Source organism: Sorex fumeus, unplaced genomic scaffold (genome assembly GCF_029834395.1).
Source record: "Sorex fumeus unplaced genomic scaffold, SorFum_2.1 ptg000080l, whole genome shotgun sequence".
Classification (NCBI taxonomy): domain Eukaryota; kingdom Metazoa; phylum Chordata; class Mammalia; order Eulipotyphla; family Soricidae; genus Sorex; species Sorex fumeus.
In genome coordinates this window covers 4,374,038-4,392,616 of record NW_026606137.1, presented here as the reverse complement: position 1 = coordinate 4,392,616, position 18,579 = coordinate 4,374,038, and the positions used below count along the sequence as shown (strand labels likewise).

The 18,579-nt window shown below is 63.0% G+C and overlaps 1 protein-coding gene across 2 annotated transcripts in view; it reads left to right on the top strand.

The window, feature by feature from the left end:
* The window catches only part of TRAM2 (translocation associated membrane protein 2), an 89,711-nt gene extending 71,173 nt beyond the window's left edge, over positions 1-18,538 (top strand). The window contains exons 4-12 of one of the 2 annotated variants that reach the window (XR_008794794.1): positions 59-175; positions 8,663-8,721; positions 9,784-9,868; positions 10,555-10,625; positions 12,877-12,981; positions 13,189-13,332; positions 13,944-14,107; positions 14,646-18,254; positions 18,333-18,538. Coding sequence is in view for 1 of the 2 variants with exons in the window: in XM_056130621.1 (XP_055986596.1) it covers positions 59-175; positions 8,663-8,721; positions 9,784-9,868; positions 10,555-10,625; positions 12,877-12,981; positions 13,189-13,332; positions 13,944-14,107; positions 14,646-14,719 (819 nt within the window). In the remaining variant the exon portion in view is untranslated. Of the gene's footprint in view, positions 1-58; positions 176-8,662; positions 8,722-9,783; positions 9,869-10,554; positions 10,626-12,876; positions 12,982-13,188; positions 13,333-13,943; positions 14,108-14,645 lie in introns of both variants that reach the window. The other variant, XM_056130621.1, reaches the window with a different exon arrangement.
* Positions 18,539-18,579: the final 41 nt, after the last annotated feature.

Below are 18,579 nucleotides of genomic sequence, written 5' to 3'. Positions count from 1 at the left end.
CCAGTGCACACAGAGGTGGGATTCTATTTTTTTTCTCTCTTTCTCTCTTCCCCTTTAGAAAATCAGCAAACGACTTCATCTCTCCAAGGTCAAGCACAGCAAGTTCAACGAGTCTGGGCAGCTGCTGGTCTTCCATCTCAGCTCGGTGATATGGTGCTTCTACGTGGTGGTGACGGTGAGTGACCCGCCAGGCGGGGCCCGGGGACGGGGCAGGAGCCCTAGGGAGAGCTGCTCAGCTCCTCAGACCTGGCGCTGCTGGGCTCGCGTCACGCCTCCGGGGGCAGAGAGAGGCCCGGGGATGTCGAGGCCACTTCGTAGAGCCGGGAGAGTCAGTGTGTCCTTGAGGAAGTGTGTGTGTCACTGCCGTCGGGTGCTTCTGCAGTCGTGACGTCATCGGTCTGTGGAGCACCGTGTCACACTCGGCCTTTCTGCGGGTGCTTTCCAGGGAGATCATTTATGTTCCTGCCGGTTCCCATGTCAGGGATTGTGGACATCCAGGCTCCCCTGCACCATGCGCCCGGGACCCAGGACCTGGGACCCAGGACCTGGGACACCTCTGAAGTTGCAGGGATGAGGCTTGGCCTGGATATTTATTTTGGGGGGGTGGGGGGTTCACACCTGGCGATGCACAGGGGTTACTCCTGGTTCATGCACTCAGGAATCACTCCTGGCGGTGCTCAGGGGATCATATGGGATGCTGGGAATCGAACCCGGGTCGGCCACGTGCAAGGTAAACGCCCTCCCCGCTGTGCTATCGCTCTGGCCCCTCATTTTTTTTCTTTTTGGGGTCACACCCGGTGATGCTCAGGGTTTACTCCTGGCTCTGCACTCAGGAATTACTCCTGGCGGTGCTCAGGGGACCATATGGGATGCTGGGAATCGAACCCGGGTCAGCTGCGTGCAAGGCAAATGACCTACCCGCTGTGGTATTGCTCCAGCCCCGTGTTGGGTTCTTAAGTCTAGTACACTTCTTCTTTGCACTCCCTTGGCCACCTGCAAGCAAGGCCAGCGCCCACTGCCCCTCCAAGCACGCACACACGCGCGCACACACACACACACACACACACACACACACACACACACACACAGAGTCCTCTCTGCTGCCATTCCTCTGTCTGGAGAGCCCGGAGCTCAGTTCCCCACCTCCTTGGCCGTACAATCAGACTCTTGTTTCCAGTGGCCTGTGATGGAGCGGAATTCCTTCCTACCTAGGAATGTGGACATCCTCAGAGGGTGTGGGGCGGTGGCGGAGGTTGACTGTAACACGAGCTGACTCGTGGCGCTAGGAAGTGTTTCATGAGCCGCCCCACGGTGCCCCCCCCCACCCGCCCCCAAGCCCTTTCCCCCCATCTCGGCTCTGTTACCTGGTCTCGTGCTTCAGAATCGTCCTGTGAAGAATCCAGGCCCAGAACTTGGAAAACCCAGGAACTCTGACTCTGTGTGTGTGTGTGTGTGTGTGTGTGTGTGTGTGTGTGTGTGTGTGTTGGCGTGAGGGACAGGAATTGAAGTAAGGGCCTGACACATGCAAGTCATATACTCCGCTGCCAAGCCATTTCCCTGTGCTCAAATCCTCCTTTCTTCCTTCCTCCCTCCCTCCCTCCCTCCCTCCCTCCCTCCCTCCCTCCCTCCCTCCCTTCCTTCCTTCCTCTTTGATTCTCTTCCTTCTTTTTTCATTGATTCTTCCCTTCCTTCCTCTTTTTTCTTTTTCTCTCTTTTTTCTCTCCTTCCTTCCTTCCTCCTTCCTTCCTTGTTTCCTCTTCTTCTCTCTCTCTCTCTCTCTCTCTCTCTCTCTCTCTCTCTCTGTCCCCTCTCTATATTTGGGCTATACCTGTAGTGCTCAGGGAACCGTGTGCAGTGCTCTTGATCGAGACCGGGTGGGCCACATGCAAGACAAGCGCCCACCCTGCTTACCGTCTCTCCATCTCTGCTGTGACTTTTGCTAAGAACGTTCTTTCCCGGGCCAGTAGAGGACTCCTCTTGCCTTGCACCCACCCAGTGACCCGGGTTCGATCCCCCGAGCCCCTCCAAGGAGTCAGCTCTTGAGTACGGAGCCAGGAGTAACCCCTGAGCCTTTCCAGGTGTGGCCCCCAGACAGAATCGAACACTCCCCAAAAGCAAGTTCTCCCCTGCCTCCCCGCAGCCCCTTACCCTCCTCCCTTCACTCCCTCCGCCGAGCTCAGGGCTCTCCCCTGAGTGCTGACTCTGTCTGTCCTCTCAGAGTCGGAGGCTGCTGCGTGCCCTGCAGTTGACTGCTTCTGCCTCTGTGGGCATGTCAGCGGGAGCAGCCTGCTGGCCCTTGTCCTCACAGGCAGGCCCACACTTAGTGGCCCCAGCCGTGCGTGTCCCTGCTGTGCTGGCAGCTGCGGGCCCATGTGGCGCCCTTGGAGACCCCCGAGCTCCGAAGCAGAGCCACCTCGGCACCCAGACCTTCCGCCGCACCTGGTTGCCTCATCTGAGTTGTTTTATTAAAAAAAAACAAAATTAAATTGAATCACTGTGAAATACACAGTCACAAAGTTGTTCACGGTTGGGTTTCAGCCATACAATGTTCCACACCCGTCTTTCGTCCCACCACCGATGTCCCCGGTGTCTCTCCCCCACCCCCACCCTCACCCCCAGCCCGCCTCAACGGCAGACACTTGACTTCTCTTGCTCTCTCTCGCTCTCCCTCTCTCTCTCTCTCTCTCACTCCCGCTCTCTCCTTCCTTTTGTGCATCGTGGTTTGAAGCACAGGTACCGTGAGGTTGTCACGTCTGTTCCTGCACGCAGCTCTTGTCCAGAGTGCTCATTTCCAGCCCCCAACGTCACAGTGCTCCCTTCTCCGTCCTAACGGCCCGCCCCCGCAGCACTTTGGCCAGTTTTTCCCACAGTGGGCCAGGCCTCGCGGCCCTCGTTGCTCCTTCTCTGAGTCACTTCGACCCTTCCCCCCCCCCAGCCTTCCCGCCCCTGCCAGGACACCTAGGGCAGCTTTGGCACGGGGGCCTGGGGACGTCACAGCCCTTCCGGCGGGGGAGCCACCCACGGAGCTGCTGTGCCCGGGCCGCCCCTCCGAGCACCGTGATGCTGGTGACTGGGAGCCTGTCCGTTCCCCGCTCGATATTCTCAACAGAAAACGGAGGCAGAGGGGACCCTGGAATGCCCCACTGGTACCCCCCTTCCCCGGCATCCCTGCATGCATCTGCTCCACTTAAGCCAGAGGGTCTTTGATTGTTTGTTTTTTACTTTCTGTGATGTCAGAGGGTTGGAGCGATAGCGCACGGTAGGGCGTTTGCCTCACACGCAACCAGCTCGGCCGAGCCGGGTTCGATTCCTCCGCCCCTCTCGGAGAGCCCGGCAAGCTACCGAGAGTATCTCGCCCGCACGGCAGAGCCTGGCAAGCTACACGCGACGCATTCGATATGCCAAACACAGTAACAACAAGTTTCAAAAAAATAGAGACGGTACTGGGCCCGCTCGAGCAAATCGATGATCAACGGGAGGACAGTGACAGTGACAGTTTTTCATTTGGGGGGCTACATGCGGTGTGTGGTGAGCTTGCGTGCCCAGGGCTTGCTTCTGGCTCTGTGTTCAGGGCTCACTCCGTGCCGACTCGAAGAACCACATGGGGCGTGGGGGATTGAACCCGGGTTGGCCTTGGTTGTGCAAGGCCAGCGCCCTCCCAACTGGACAGTGTCTCTCTGGCCCTGAGCCAGTGTTTTAAACAAGTCCCATTTCACTGAGGGCAGAGCTGGAAGGACCAGCGCCCGTGCTAGGCCCAGGTCCCACGGGGTCCGTCCACCCCCCCCCCCCCCCAGCAGCCCAAGTCGTAGTGACATGAGTGTTTTTAGGAGCTTCCCAGAGGATCCCTTTAGTGACTGAGCAAAAGGAAAGTGGAGCTTTGCTCTGGGGCCAGAGAGATCCGTGGGCTGAGCATCTGCTTTCCCTGGGGGCCCCTGCTTTGATCCTGGGGCCCAGAGAGAGCTCCGTGGGTTGGACACTTCTCTTCCCTGCAGGGGATCCTGCTTTCATCCCCAGCGCCACATGGAGAGGTCCCAAGGGTCGCTGCCTGTGGCCCCCACCCCCCCACACACACGCACGCACAGTGCCTGGAAACCTGTCCTGCTGCCCAAAATGGCCCGGTCCAGTTGTGGTCCCGTGTGTGGTTCCAGCGTTTCTCTGCATTGGTCTGTCTAGTCCCGAGCGACCGCTTTGCAGCTGGGCCAGTCACTGATTCTCTCAGGATGTGGCCTCTGACTTCTCTGCCTCTGAACTCCTCTGGCTCAGGGCCCGGGCACGGGGGCAGCGCGGGACCCCGGGCGCTCCATCTGCCGCTCTGCTGGAGGGGTCGGACTCGGTGCCTGGAGCACAGGAGGTGTGTGCTGTGATCTTTTGACCTTGGCAACCTCACTCCACGCTTTCGAACTTGAAGCCTAGGGCCCGGGCGGACTGTAGCTGACAGGATGCCTTGCCAGGACCTACTTACTTCTCCTGGACCCCCTGGCTGGTAGCAGTTCCAAGTCCACGGCCAGGTAGCCCTGCACCGAGGTGGCTGCCGGGGCTCCCTGGCGGTCGGTGCACGGGAAGCAAGGGACCACTCCAGCCCCGCAGCCAGGGGAGAACCAAGGGCTTCTGACGCTCCCTGTCACAGCGTGGCGGGGCTGGGGACCCTCAGGACCCTGGCAGCAGTGACCCCGGATCCCCGGAAACTGAGGGCAGCCCCAGGCCTCCGGGCCTGGCAGCTGCTGGCCCAAGGGCTGGAAAAGGCAGTTGTGGGAGCTGGAGCTGAGGCATTTTCCCCGCCCAGCCTCACGCTGGACGTTTGCTGGAGGTGGGGGTGGGGGGTTGGGTGACTTCCGGGCGGGGGGGGCTGTAAAGATCTGACCTCTTTGTCTGTGGAAGGAGGACCAGTCTGAGGAGGGTCTGTGTAGACTCACGGCTTAATGGGCTTGTCTCTGTCTTCCCTTGGTCAGCCTCTTTTTTATTTATTATTATTATTTTTTTTTTTTTTGGTGGAAATTTCTCTCCCATTTCAGTCCCAGGGGTTCCACAGCCCCCCATAAACATGTGGCTGCTTCCTCTGGGTGGGGGAGGGCGTCCTCACCTCTCAGATGTTGCTGGAAGGAGACAGAGGAGAGAACCAAGCTCACGGTCTGAGTCCCAGGCCTGGTTGGGGTCCCCAGGTCGGGGTCCCCAGCTCCGTGTTGGGGCCGCGCATGACTGGGGGAGGAGGAGGAGGAGGAGGCCTCCTCCAGGAGGTCTGCCCATGTCTGCCGTGGCAGCCGGGACAGCTCAGGCCTCCCCAAGGTGGGTGTTGGGGTGCCCTCGTGGGGGGCTGTCCCGCAGGGCACACGGTGTCTCAGGAAGGGCTGGAAGGGAGATAGCCCACACACTTGCCCATCTGGCTGTGGCGTCATAGGCCAGAGGTTCCAAGATTCCTTTCCTTGTCCCTAACTTCCCACCGCTCTTCAGAGAAAAAGATCCACAGTACCCACCCACCTCCCCTCCAGAAATGCATCTTCTTCTTTTTTATTTTTTTTTGCTTTTTTGGGTCACACCAGGCAATGTTCAGGGGTTCCTCCTGGCTTTGCACTCAGGAATCACTCCTGGCAGTGCTCGGGGAACCATATGGGATGCTGAGGATCGAACCCAGGTTGGCCGCATGCAAGGCGAACACCCTACCTGCTATACTATCACTCCGGCCCCTTTAACTATTCTTTTTATTTATTTATTTATTTATTTATTTATTTATTTATTCTTTTCGGGTCACACCTGGCAATGCACAGGGGTTACTCCTGGCTCTGCACTCAGGAGTTACTCCTGGCGGTGCTCTGGGTAACATATGGGATGCTGGGAATCGAACCCGGGTCGGCTGTGTGCAAGGCAAACGCCCTACCCGCTGTGCTATCGCTCCGGCCCCACACCTTTTTTTTTTTTAACTGGAAAAATTTTAGTTTGCTTAATAAAAGGAGGCGTTGCTTTCTTTAGTAGAAAACCCAAAGTGGCCGTAATCTGCTCTTCCTAGCTTCTCTCTCACTCGACCGTGTATCGCTATTTATCATACCAATTCGGTGCTACAGAACAATCCTTAAGGAAACAAAATCCCGTGTTACAAGGTGAGAAATAAAGTCGCACATGAACTTTTCTGTTCTGTGTACCTCTACATATATGTCCTTATACGTGTCTTATACATGTCGTAGGAGATACTGTAGCTGTTGGAAAAGATGAAGTCATGAAATTTACATACAAGCAGTACTGCATGGGAAGTACCATGCTAAGCGGAATGAGTCAGAGAGGGACAGACAAAGACTGCACCTTCTTTTTTTTTTTTAATTGCTTGTAAATTTTTTTTTGCTCGATTTGCTCGAGCATGCCCAGTAACGTCTCCATTGGAGACTTTGTTGTTACTGTGTCTGGCATATCGAATACGTCACGGGGAGCTTGCCAGGCTCTGCCGTGCGGGCGAGATACTCTTGGTAGCTTGCCGGGCTCTCCGAGAGGGGCGGAGGAATCGAACCCTGCTTGGCCAGGCTGGCTGCGTGCAAGGCAGACGCCCGACCCGCTGTGCTATTGTAAATTCTTTTTTTTTTTAATTTTTAATTTAAAAAAATTTTTTTTTCTTATTAGTGAAACGCCATGGGATACAGTTGCAGACTTAAAAATTTTGTGCTTGGGTTTCAGTTATACAATGATCGAGTACCCATCCCTCCACCAGTGCCCATTCTCCACCACCACGGGTCCCAGCATCCCTCCCACCCCCCATCCTCCCCTCTCACCCTGTCTCTGTGGCAGGGCGTTCCATTTTGTTCTCTCTCTCTCCTTTTGGGTGTTATGTTTTGCAAGAGAGGCATTGGGTGGCAGTCATGTTCGGTCTAGAGTCTACTTTCAGCTTTTTAAAATTTTTATTCGTGAAACACCTTGCACCTTCTTTAAGTGACCAAGTGTCCCAGCTGCCCCTGAGGTTTCTCTGCCTTCCCCCACTCCCCGGCGGGTGGTGTCGCCTACTTTGGGGACCGCTGATGCTGATGATTGATCGCGAGCCCAGAGCTCAGCCCCCACAGCCTGTTCCCCCGACAGCCGCCCCTTCGAGATCTGCTGCCTGAACACGGGGCGGCTGGGAGGGGCAGGGCCGCCTCGCCCCGTCTCCAGCTGCGCGGCCCAAGGCCCCTTCAGGAAATCCGTCTTGTGTTTCCTCATTTCCCCATTGTAAAAGTGAGGTCATCCTCATCTCAGACTCGTCTCGGCCTTCTCTGAGGTGCAATCAGGAGCTTGTCTTCACTCACCAGCGAGCACTTACGGCAGGATTCGTTCCTTCACCCAGCGAGTTCTCTTTGAACGGGATCGTGTGGGCCGACTTGTTTTCACGAGGCCGTTTCCCCGTGGGATGTGCGATACCTTGGGTTGTCACCTTGAATCGTCACCAAGGTTCTCTGAACGACACCCTTGCACATCCTGAGCGCAGGTCCCAGGGGCATCTCTGGCCACGACTTCTTTTTTCTTTTTAAGTACTGAGAAGGAGTTTATTGAGGGGCCGGAGCGATAGCACAGCGGGCAGGGCATTTGTTTGCCTTGCACGTGGCCGACCCGGGTCCGATTCCCAGCATCCCATATGGTCCCCCGAGCACCGCCAGGAGTGATTCCTGAGTGCAGAGCCAGGAGGAACCCCTGTGCATTTCCGGGTGTGACCTAAGAAGCAAAAAAAAAAAAAATCAAAAACAAATAAAAAATCGCAGTGTCGGTAATTCACCACGACCCTGCAAACGCTCTTCTCTCGGCTTAGTGGTTCCTGGGCCACGTGACCGACTCTGGTTCCACGTCCAGCCCCACATTTGCCGGGGATGAGATCGCTTCAGCCTGGACCCTTCTTCCGTAGCCTTCGGCCCTTCGAGGGTCGTGGGGCAGAGGGGTCCATCCCCCCTCTCCCGTTCCACCTCCCCAGGCACCTGCGGGCACCCGCTCGGACCCCACAGCCCTCCCGACCTAGGAGCGGTTTTCTTTCCTCGGAGCTCGGCTTTGTGCCTGGTGACTGCGGTTCCTGCAGCATTGGAGGGGGCTGCGTGACTGGAGCCCGCTCCAGCTCTGGGAAGGGCCCACCGTGTCTGTCCCCTTTCCCTGAGGCCAGGTGCGAGGGTCACAGAGGGCAGCGGGAGTGCCCACCCTGGAGGCCTGGCTGAGGCCCAGTGAGAACCGTCCCAGGGACCCGAGCGAGGCCTGGTGGGGCCTGGCTGTGCCTTTCTCCAGACCGGGGCCTTTTGTCTTCCCGCTCAGTGGTGGCCCAGGAGCCCGTTGGCTCATTCACCCTACAAGCGTTTCCCGCGTGCCTCTTGCCGGCCAAGACCTGAAAAGCAGTTGCGTGGATGTGCACACTTGGCTGCTCACCGGAACCCCGGGGGGACCGAGGACAGCTGGGGGTTGGCGGGCAGGGGACTTGCGTCCTCTGGGACACTGACTCATGCTGTGGCTGCGGCTGTGACACCGGCCACCCCCCTCGCACACCGTGTCTGAGCTGCTCCGAGTCCCGCTCCTCTCCTGTCTTACAAGGTGGGGACGGGGGCCGCAGGGGCTGGCTCAGAGGCCCGACCCGCACACGCCTGGGCCTCCTCCCGGAGTGGCGTGAACCCTCCCCCCCATCCCGCGTGGGACTCGGCCCACAGGTCTCAGTGCTGTCCCTCCTCCCCCCCTGCAGGAAGGATATCTGACCAACCCCCGGAGCCTCTGGGAAGACTACCCGCACGTGCACCTCCCGTGAGTACCCCCTGGGCTCGGTGCCTCTTGGCTCTCGTCCCCGAGCGGGGCCGGACCCGGACAGGCAGCTGCAGGCACTGGAGACTCTCAGGACAAAAGGCCTCCACTGCAGCCCCCACCCGGCGACAGCCCCTCCGGGACTCAGGCTGCCGAGCAGGGAACTCACACTTTCCGAGGCCGGGACGTCCGGGCAGGCACGGGGAGTCACCGGGTCCACGAGGGAAGGGCCTGTCCTTGGCCCACCCACGTCCGCCTGCTGCCCGGGACTGCCACGCTCCGAGGCTGCTTCTCTTAGCTCACGGGGCCAATTCAGGGGTCTCGGCTGCCCTCACTGAATCACCTCCCTGGACCCCTCCCCCAACAGACGTCAGTTGGGGGGTTCAGGACATCCACTTGTTACTTGAACGTGTCATAGGGTACCCCCGCCCCCCAGGTCATGCCAGCAGTGCTCAGGGTCCACACAGTGCCGTGAGGTGCCAGAGACCTGACCCGGAGCCTCACACAGGCAGAGTATCTGCTCCCTCCCTACTCCCCCGCCCAGGTCCCCATCTACGCAGTTGAGGCGACAGCAGCATTCTGAGTGTGGCACCCCTGGGCCTCGGGAGGCGGGTCCGGGGAGTGAGTGTCTCCGTGAATGGGCCTCACCCCTTCCTGGGGCCCCACTGTGGCTCCCAGCGCAGCCGCCAGGCCCTGGGCCAGCCTCACTGTGGGAAGCAGCAGTGGGTCCCCCCCGGAGGGTGGCTCTGCCTTTCCTGCACCCCCTTAGATAAGCAGCAGTAGCCGTGGGGCTGAGACCCCCGACTTGGCTGCCCCCACACTCGGCCTCCGCCTTGCCCTTGTCACCTCTGCTGCCCTGGGTGCTGGTCCCATCCATCTCTGGTGCTCTCCTCCTCCTCCTCTCTCTTCTCTGTCCCCTCTCTGCCCGGGAGGGAGTGCAAGTGTATGTGTGTGTGTGTGTGTGTGTGTGTGTGTGTGTGTGTGCGCACGCGCGCGCATGTGTGTGTGTCTCCGTGGAAGCGGGCCCCGCCCTGCGTGACGGCCCCTTCGCCTGCCTGTCCCCAGCTTCCAGGTGAAGTTCTTCTACCTGTGCCAGCTGGCCTACTGGCTGCACGCGCTCCCCGAGCTCTACTTCCAGAAGGTTCGGAAGGTGAGTGCCCGCGCCCCTCCTGCTCGCGCCTCGACCTCCCCCTCCCGTGTGCCGGACGCCCTGCGGGGAGGGGGAGTCTGAGGGAGAAGAACCCCCCCACCCCACCGGCCACCGCGCCCTGCCCCCAGCCCCGCTCAGGGCCGGCCACCAGCTTGGCCTCTCCCCTGACCTCTCACACTCTTGCGTGTGCCTTTCCCGGGAGATCTCGCCTGGGTTTCGGATGAAGCGACAGGCCTTCATCTCTGCAGAGGCCTGTCCCTGCCCCCAGTCTGGCCTCTTCTCTCAGCCCCATCTTGCTCTTTGCTTTTTGGTCTTTTTGGTTTTTTTTCTTTTTTCTTTGTTTGGGGGTCACGCCCGGCAATGCACAGGAGTTACTCCTGGCTCATGCACTGAGGAATTACCCCTGGCGGTGCTCGGGGGACCATATGGGATGCTGGGAATCGAACCCGGGTCGGCCATGTGCAAGGCAAATGCCCTCCCCCTCTCCACCCTCCCCCCCATCTTGCCCTTTGGCCAGGGTCGTCCACCCTCAGGCTTCTGGGCAGCTGGGAGGGGGTATGGAAACTTGCAGGTCCACTCAGCCAGCCGGGCCTGCCCGAGGTGGGGGACGGTGCGTCCTCCTGCTGCACCCGCTTCCTACGTCTTCTGGGGCGAGGGCGTCTCAGACCCGCCGCTCTGGCTTGCAGGAGGAGATTCCCCGCCAGCTGCAGTACATCTGCCTGTACCTGGTGCACATCGCCGGAGCGTACCTCTTGAAGTGAGTTTGATCCTGGGCCCCCCCACCCGGCCTTGGCCCTGGCCTTCTGCCCCATGCCTGCCACCCACAGCCCTCACCCAGTGCTCCTGTGTGTGGGGGCCAGGCGGCGGCCCCGGAGTAGAGTGATGAGCGGTGGGAGACTCCTCTAGGCTCCTCTCCCTTCTCGCCGGACATCCCCAGGGAGTGTGCTGGGGAGGCGGTGGCAGGGGCTGGGCCGAGGCTGGGCCAAGGTCCGGGCTTCCCTTCTCTGGGATGGGTCGGTCGGGAAGGGAGAGGGGTTGGCTGTTGGGCGAAGCCAGAGGATGGCGCTGCTGCAGACGGTCTGACCCTTAGGACTGACCTGGAGCCTGAGTTCCTGCAGTCAGGAGTGTCTTGCAGTTCCTCCGGACGAGGGACGAGGTTCCGCCCGGAGCACCTGGGTCCCCAGCTCCTGGGTGCCCAGGGCAGCCTCCCATGAGGACGGAACCTCTCGGGTGTCGGGGCAGCTCCCTGAGGCCCCAGGCATGGGGCAACCCCTCCCAGTAGCCTGAGGGCCAGCGGCTGGCGGTGCTGGTCCCTCTGCCTGTGTCCGAAGCCAAAGGTGCGCGAGGAAGTCGGTCCTGCCGCACGGGTGGAGGTCGGGGGGTGGGGGGCAGGGAGCCACACCCCAAAGGCCCAGGCAGACCCATGCCAGGAGCCGTCCACTGCCTGGTGTGCTGTGGACCCTGCCACCGTGGCAACCCTTCTGCCCCCCAGAGGTACGAGCGGCCTTTGAGCCATTTCCTCCCTCTCCGGAATGAGGGGGTCAGGCCCCGTGTGAACCTGTGAACGTTCTTTGATTTGTTTGGGGGCCACACCCGGAGGTGCTCGGGGGTCACTCCTGGCTCTGCACTCAGGGATCGCTCTTGGCGGTGCTCGGGGGGACGCCATATGGGATGCCGGGGATCGAACCCGGGTCGGCCACATGCAAGGCCCACGCCCTACCCGCTCTCCTGTGTCTCCGGCCCCAAGCCTGTGAATTCTTGCTTGGACAAAGACCGGACCCGAGAGGGTGGGGAGCAGAGTGCCCGTGTCCTGCCCCCGCACCCCCAGCAGGGATGGTTTCCCGTGAGGGGCTTGGCCACCCTTCCTGTGTCCCTGTTGGGGCTCCAGGAGTGGTGAGTGCGGGGGGTGGGGAGAGCCAGCCTGGGTGGACGGGTCCTGAGTGGGAGAGACCGTCTTGCGCGGGGCACGGCAGGTCTTATTGGGGGGGGGGGGGGGGGGCTGTGGCTTGGTTCTGGAGGTATTTGGTCACTCCCAGTGCATGCAGGGGAACCTCCCGGGGGCCTCCGGAAGCTGTCGCAGACAGGCCCTGCCCTCCCGGGCATCCTTCTGGCATGTCAGCCCCCTCGTGGGAAGCTGAGGAAAGCAAAGCAGGGCGGGCTGTGGAGTGGGGCTGACGCCTCAATCGAGGTGAGGGAGGCCTGAGGAGTAAGCAGGCCAGGCACAGGAAGAACAAGAGCCTGTTCCAGGTAGCGGAGCAGCAGGTGCAAAGGCCCTGAGGCCAGCGGGGCCAGGAGCCCAGGGAGGTTGAAGAGCAAAACAAGATGGCAACGGGTCGCAGCAGAGTCCATGTATGCTCACCAGGCGGAGCAAAGACTCGGCCGTCTCCCTGCCCTCTCTGGCCCTCCTGGGTGCCCGCCGGCATCCCAGTGTGTGGCTTCTGGCTCTCTGGGCGTCGCATCGGCCTGGTGGGGGAGCCCACCGCCTGCTCCCAGGGACTCGTCCCCGCTGCCACCTCGCGGTCTTGTCTCGCCGTGTCTGAAAGGCAGCGCCCGCCCGCGGCAGGGTGTGCGAGTGACTGACTGTCGGGGCCCAGCTCCGGCTGCCAGGAGGCTGGCAGGGACGCCCCCGGCGTGGGGCTGGGCAGCAGGGCAGCGGCGAGTGAGGAGCGCCTTTCCTGCCGGGCGAAGGGTGTCCGGCGGCGGGGGCTGAGATTGGCCAGGCCGTGAGCGTCGGGAAGCTCCTCCGGCCGCCGTGGGGTTGTCCGGGAGGGTCACTCCCCGGAGGAGCTCGGGCATCGAACCTGGGGCTCAGGCATGCACAGCCTGTGCCCTCCCCATTGAGCCACCTGCCCGGCCCGGCCTGGCCCGGCCCGTCAGGAAAGATGCTTCAAGGCGGGACGGTGCAGCTGGACCCGGAGGGCGCCCCCAGGGAGGGGTGGGGAGTGGAGAGCGGGTGCGCGCGTGGGGGAGACTGACGTGAGCCCAACCCCCGCGTCTCGTCTCGGCAGCCTCAGCCGCCTGGGCCTCATCCTGCTGCTCCTGCAGTATTGCACCGAGTTCCTCTTCCACACGGCCCGGCTCTTCTACTTTGCCGACGAAAACAACGAGAAGCTGTGAGTGGCCGCGCGCGGTGGGGGTGGGGGGTGCAGGGCGGAGGGCGGAGGGAGGGAGGGGTGCGGCTGGCAGGTGGGGACAGTTTCCCGCCTGGGCCGGGGGCACCATGTTCCGCACGTTTCTGCCCTCACCCCCCGCTCCTGGTGTGGGTCACTGCAGAAGCCCTGAGGGCCCCGTCCCCGTCCCCCCTGCCCCCCCGCCCGCAGGTTCAGTGCCTGGGCGGCCGTGTTCGGGGTCACCCGCCTCTTCATCCTCACCCTCGCCGTGCTGGCCATCGGCTTCGGACTGGCGCGGATGGAAAACCAGGCCTTTGACCCCGAGAAGGGGAATTTCAACACCTTGCTGTGCAGGTGCGTTCGGGCAGAAGGTGCGGGGGAACTCGGTCAGGCTGCCCGGGTCTGAGCTGACGTCCACAGGCGGCCACTGGCAGCGACCCCCGCCCGCCACACCCCGGGCCCCGCTGCCTGCCGTGGGGGGTCACCTCTCTCCTGGGCCACCGCCCGCCTCTGTCAGGGGCCCAGGGCCCGGGGGAGGTCTCCTGCGCCTCGGGGGCACCCGCTTGGTGTGCGTGACCCTCGCGCCCGGCCTCGGGGGGTCCACGTGCCCCACAGCCGCTGTCCGGGGGGCCCCGGATGCAGGCGGGTGATGTGCTTTCTCCCGGAGTTGTGGGGGTCCCACGCTGGGGCAGTGCTGGGACTGACCGGTGGGCCTCAGACACTTCAGCCCGGCCCGGGGTTTTTTCGGGGGACATGCTCGTTCCCGTAGCTGCGTCCCCAGGAGGGGACCCCGTTGTTCTTCCAGCACAGACCTGGTCTCCCTCGGGGAGAGCCGACCACCCCTCCCCAGGCAGCGGGGCCGTTCAGGGTGGCTGGGCCAGGGCGCGGCTCCCACCCCTGCGGGAGGTGGGCACGCGGGGCTGCGCCTCCCCCGGGCGCCCTCCGCCACGGCTCTGTCCCCGCAGGCTCTGCGTGCTGCTGCTGGTCTGCGCCGCCCAGGCCTGGCTCATGTGGCGCTTCATCCACTCGCAGCTGAGGCACTGGCGCGAGTACTGGAACGAGCAGAGCGCCAAGCGGAGGGTGCCCGTCGCCCCCCGGCTCCCCGCCAGGCTCCTCAAGAGGGAATCAGGTGTGTGCCAGGGCGGGGGAGGCCGGCCGTGGGCGCTCTCTGCACGCTCGGCCCTGGGGAGCGGGGAGCTCTGGCAGGCCCCGTCCTTGCCTGCCCCCCTCGGGCAGCGTCCCGGCCTACCGGGCCCTCCTGCTTCAGGAGTGAGGCGGGGGACAGCACGGTGACCGCTACATGGGCTGCAGGCCCGGGGACGATGCCAGCCTGGGCGCCGTCTCCGGCTCACCGGCCACTGGGCCAGGGCCCGGGGCTGATGCGAGTGGCCACGTGCAGCTGGTCCGCCCTGGGGAGGGGAGGGGAGGGGAGGGGCAGGCGGCTGAGCAAGGCCTTGTCTGGGCGCCCGCCCTGGCCCTGGCCGCTGGCCGGCCTTTCCGGGCGTGGCGGCCACAAGCAGCCCGGGACGCCCCCGTGTTCAGGTGGTGATGCGGGGAGGACCGGCCTCCACGCAGCTGGTGCCTGTTCCCGGGCCGAGGCCCCTGGGCCCCCGCCCTCCTGGGCGCCGGCCCCCCCCAGAGCACCCCGTCTGTCTCCCTTCACTCAGGCTACCATGAAAACGGAGTGGTGAAAGCGGAGAACGGCACCTCCCCACGGACTAAGAAGCTCAAGTCTCCTTAAGGCCAAAGCGCTGAGGGGGCCACTTCTGCCCCCGCGGCTCCGTCCCAAACAGCAGAAACCCGTCTTGGATCGTTTTTTTCCCCTTTTATTCTATTTTTTTTTTTTTGGCTCTCTCCTCCTCTTCTGCCATCAGATGTTGCCAATAAAACCAAAACTGTCCCTCCAGCTGCCCCGTGCCTCCCCCGTCCCTGGGGCTCCTTGATGCTGCCTCCTCGTCCTCCTCCTTGTCCTCCTCGTCCTCCTCCTCTTCCTCCTCCACCGCCACGGCTGCTGCTTTTTCTCCTTGAACTTGCCGGACGGCAGCGTCCCCGGCTGTGACTGGGACGGCGACAGGGAGCTGAGCTTGCAGCCCGGGCCCCGTCTGGGTCCGGAAGCCGAGTGCCCAGGGGCCCCTCCCGGGCCTGCCACCGCCGTCGCCGCTGTCGTCGTCGTCTCCTAGGTGCTGATGAACTGATGAGACGAGACGCCAGATGCCAGTTTTGCCCGGCCTGCGGGGCTCTGCGGGCCGTGACAGCCCAGGCCTCCCGCTCTGGGTTGCGTCCACCTGACCCCGGAGGGCAGCGCTGGATCCGGTGGCCCCACTCACGGAGGCCCCGCCACGACAGCCTGGGGACCGGAGGCCTGTCCGCCGCCGTCCTGGGGGCCACGCTGGAGGAGGGCAGGCGTCTCCCACTCACGAGCCAGAGCAAAGCTTGAGCGAGCATCGGGCAACGGCCTGTCCCGACAGGGCAGCGGGGCTGGGGGGTGGAGGGGCAGCCAAGCCCCCAAGGCAGCGCACCGGCATCCAGCAGTGACCCCAGCCGCCGACGGGCTGGCCCGGGAGCACAGACCCGGCCTCCAGGCCCGTTCTCGGAATCTTCCGTCTCTCGTGGCCAGTCCTGGGCTCCAGGGAGGCGTCGTCTGAGCCTCCGGCCTCACGTGACCACTTGTGGCCCCACTGCCTCAGTGGTTCTCATCCCGAGGGGCACCCACCGCCCACCCCCACCCCGGCACGCCCGCCCTGCCCCACTCCCCCAAAGACAAGGCCTCCACGTCCTTTCAGTGCCTTGCGAGGACTTCGAGAGACAGACGCCCGGTTTTCCCGAGGCCCGAACCCGAGCTGCCCTGGCCTGGCCTGAGCTGTGCCGGGTGGGAGGCCGCACACCACACGGGGACCGTGGTGTCCTCCGCAGGCCGGTCCTCGTTCTGACATCACAGCGGAAACCAAACCCGGGAGGATGCTCGCCCGCCAAGGGGGAGACGGGGCTTCTCGTCAAGGCAGCTCCCCTTCTCCACACACCCCCGGCACCAGAGATAAAACATTCGTTCGCACCAGCTGGTCCTCGTGGACGTCATCTTCTCCGCCCAGGACGAGGCCGCGCGCACCGAGCGGATCGTGGGCTCCGAGAAACGCGCCTTTTCTCCCTCTGCCTGCCTGCCCGCCCGCCCATTCCCCGACGGTGCCGTGCCGCGGAACCCCGAGCCCGGGGTGGCTTGGAGCAACCCAGGAAACCGGACTTGGAGTCTCTCGGCTGCCCGTTTCTGTCCTGTCTGTCCCCTGCCCGTGCCTGTGACTGCTGATGGGAAAGGGGGGCAGTTGGATGCTCCCCGGAGTGGCCTTCCTCCCTGCACCCCGTGGCAGGGGCCTTCTGGGGGGCAGCCGCCCTCCTCCCGCTCATAGTTGCCCGCCGACAGGGCACACGGCGTCACCGTCCCTCAGTCCGCTACTCCCAGCATCCCCGCTGCGCCCCCCCCGCCCCCCCCAATTCCCGGAGAACAGGCTGGTTCTGGGGTGCCCGAGTGAGCACGGGTGGGGAGGGCGGGGAGGGACCGAGTGAGGGCCGAGGCCTGGCAGGCTGGCGGAGGCAGCGCGGCTGACTCCTGGCGTTCCCGTGAGCCTGCTGGGCTGGCCGGCCCCACCTGGCCCCTGCTCCTGCCACCCCTCCCGGGGGCCAGGCTGCCTGTCGCCAGCTCCCAGACGCTCCTCGACCACACCCCCGAGCGCGCAGCAGGTGCGGGCGTGTTGGGCGGGATGGAATGGTCCCGTGGTCCCCGTCGCTCCTTGGAGGCGCGGTGACGGGAAAGTTGATTTTGTCATCCAGGGGCCGAGAGCGGCGTTACTACCTTCTGAGGGAAGGGGTGTTTCTGGGGGAGGTGAGAGCCAAGGCCAGTTGGCTCCGGCCTTTGCTGTGTCCGGGCGAGGCGGAATGTGCCAGCCCCGGGGACACTCCAGTGGCCCGTGGCACCTCCGTGGGTGGGTGCTTCTTGACCCTCGGAGTCCCTCAGACCCTCAGGCCTCCTGGGTCCAGGGCTGGGAGCCCGGGGATGCGACCTCTGGCGTTCCTTCTGCCTCAGAACCAACCCCAGGTCCTTTCTCCAGCGGGGAGAGGCCAAGCGTGCACCCCACCCCCAGATCCACAACCGAAAACTCGCGTCCTCGGGGCCCGATCTTGATTCCAGGTCGCTTGCAGGGCGCGCACAGCCGGCAAGGCTGGCGTGACCGCGGGCTTCCTGCCGAGGCTTCTGCGTGCCTGGGCTGGGGCGGGAGAGGGAGCGAGGCCTGGACAGTGTGTGCCCGCGTGGCAGAGCCTTGTGTGTGTGTGTGTGTGTGTGTCAGAAGTGCCTTAGTAAGTGCCTGTGACCTTCCGGCCTTGCTTGTCCTGTGTCCAGCCGCCAGGGCTCCGGGGCTGCTTGTCCGCTGTGGCCAAAGGGGCCCGGGCCCCACTTCCGTTACGAGTCTGAAAGACAAGGGCTGAGGCCATCGGGCCTCCTCTTTCTCAGCCTCCTGCCGCCCCCCCCGGGGGGCCGTGGGGCTCTGGCTCCTTCCGCCTGGTTTCAGGGCCCCTGCCCGCTGAGCCTCACTCTTCCAGGGCCCCCCAGGATGCAAAGAAGAACAGGCCGCCTCGCTCTCACCACCTCCCCTCTGCTTGGTCTCCTACCCCACCCGGAGCCGGCTTGCTCAGGGTGTGGCTTTTCCCCTTCCGGGTCAGGCCCGAGCGTTTCTGCCCACACCCATCCCTGGGTCCGTCCGCGTCTCTGCCGCATCTGGGGCCCTGACTCGGCGTCTCCCGTCTGTCTTCTGCGCTGCCTCCCCTCACCCACTCGCCTGCCTGTTTCCTGCTCTTCCGGGTCGTGCAATAACTCCCCGCTGGTGGGCTTGTCTTTCCTCCCCACCTCCTGGTCCCTTCCAAGGGCCAGCAGCTGGGGAGGGGAGCGGGGAGGGTCAGCGTGCCCCACGGGCCACTCCCCAAGTCGGCCACTCCCCAGAGTCACCATCTTCCCCTGAGCCCAGGGGCACTCTGGTAGAACACACAGCGTCAGCTTAGAAGTCCACCTGTATCTATGTCTGTATTTTAATCTGTTGAAAAGGAAAGAAAAAACAAAAAAAAACCATCCCCGTGGCAGGGCGTGAAAATCTCTGTCTCTGTCCGGGGAGGGACTGAAGCCTGAACGCGTCTGCAGTTTCTCGCTCACGGGAAGGGGTTGCAGACTGACTCCCGGAGAGCCCGCCGGGCGCTGGCCAAGCCCTGCTCACGGGAAAGCATCTGGCGGCGGGGTAGGTACCCCCCCCACACACACACCCGTGGGTACAGAGTCGAGTGTTTATGTGCTGATGATAAACCTCATTTTTCAGTTCCTCTTGTTTAATAAGACAGCCGGAGGGAGCACTGAGTGAGGCTGCTGGTGCCCTGAGCAACGCAGAATGCAAACGTGGACACACTCTTTGGGTTTTTCTTCTTTAGTGTTCGTGATATGGACCAAATTTCAACAAGGAACTCAAGGAACATTCGTTACCTGCCGTATTTATGCCTTCATGCAAAAGGGTCGTTCGTGTTTTCTTCCGCAGGGCGGGGTGGGGGGGGGTGGGGAGGGGAATCTTT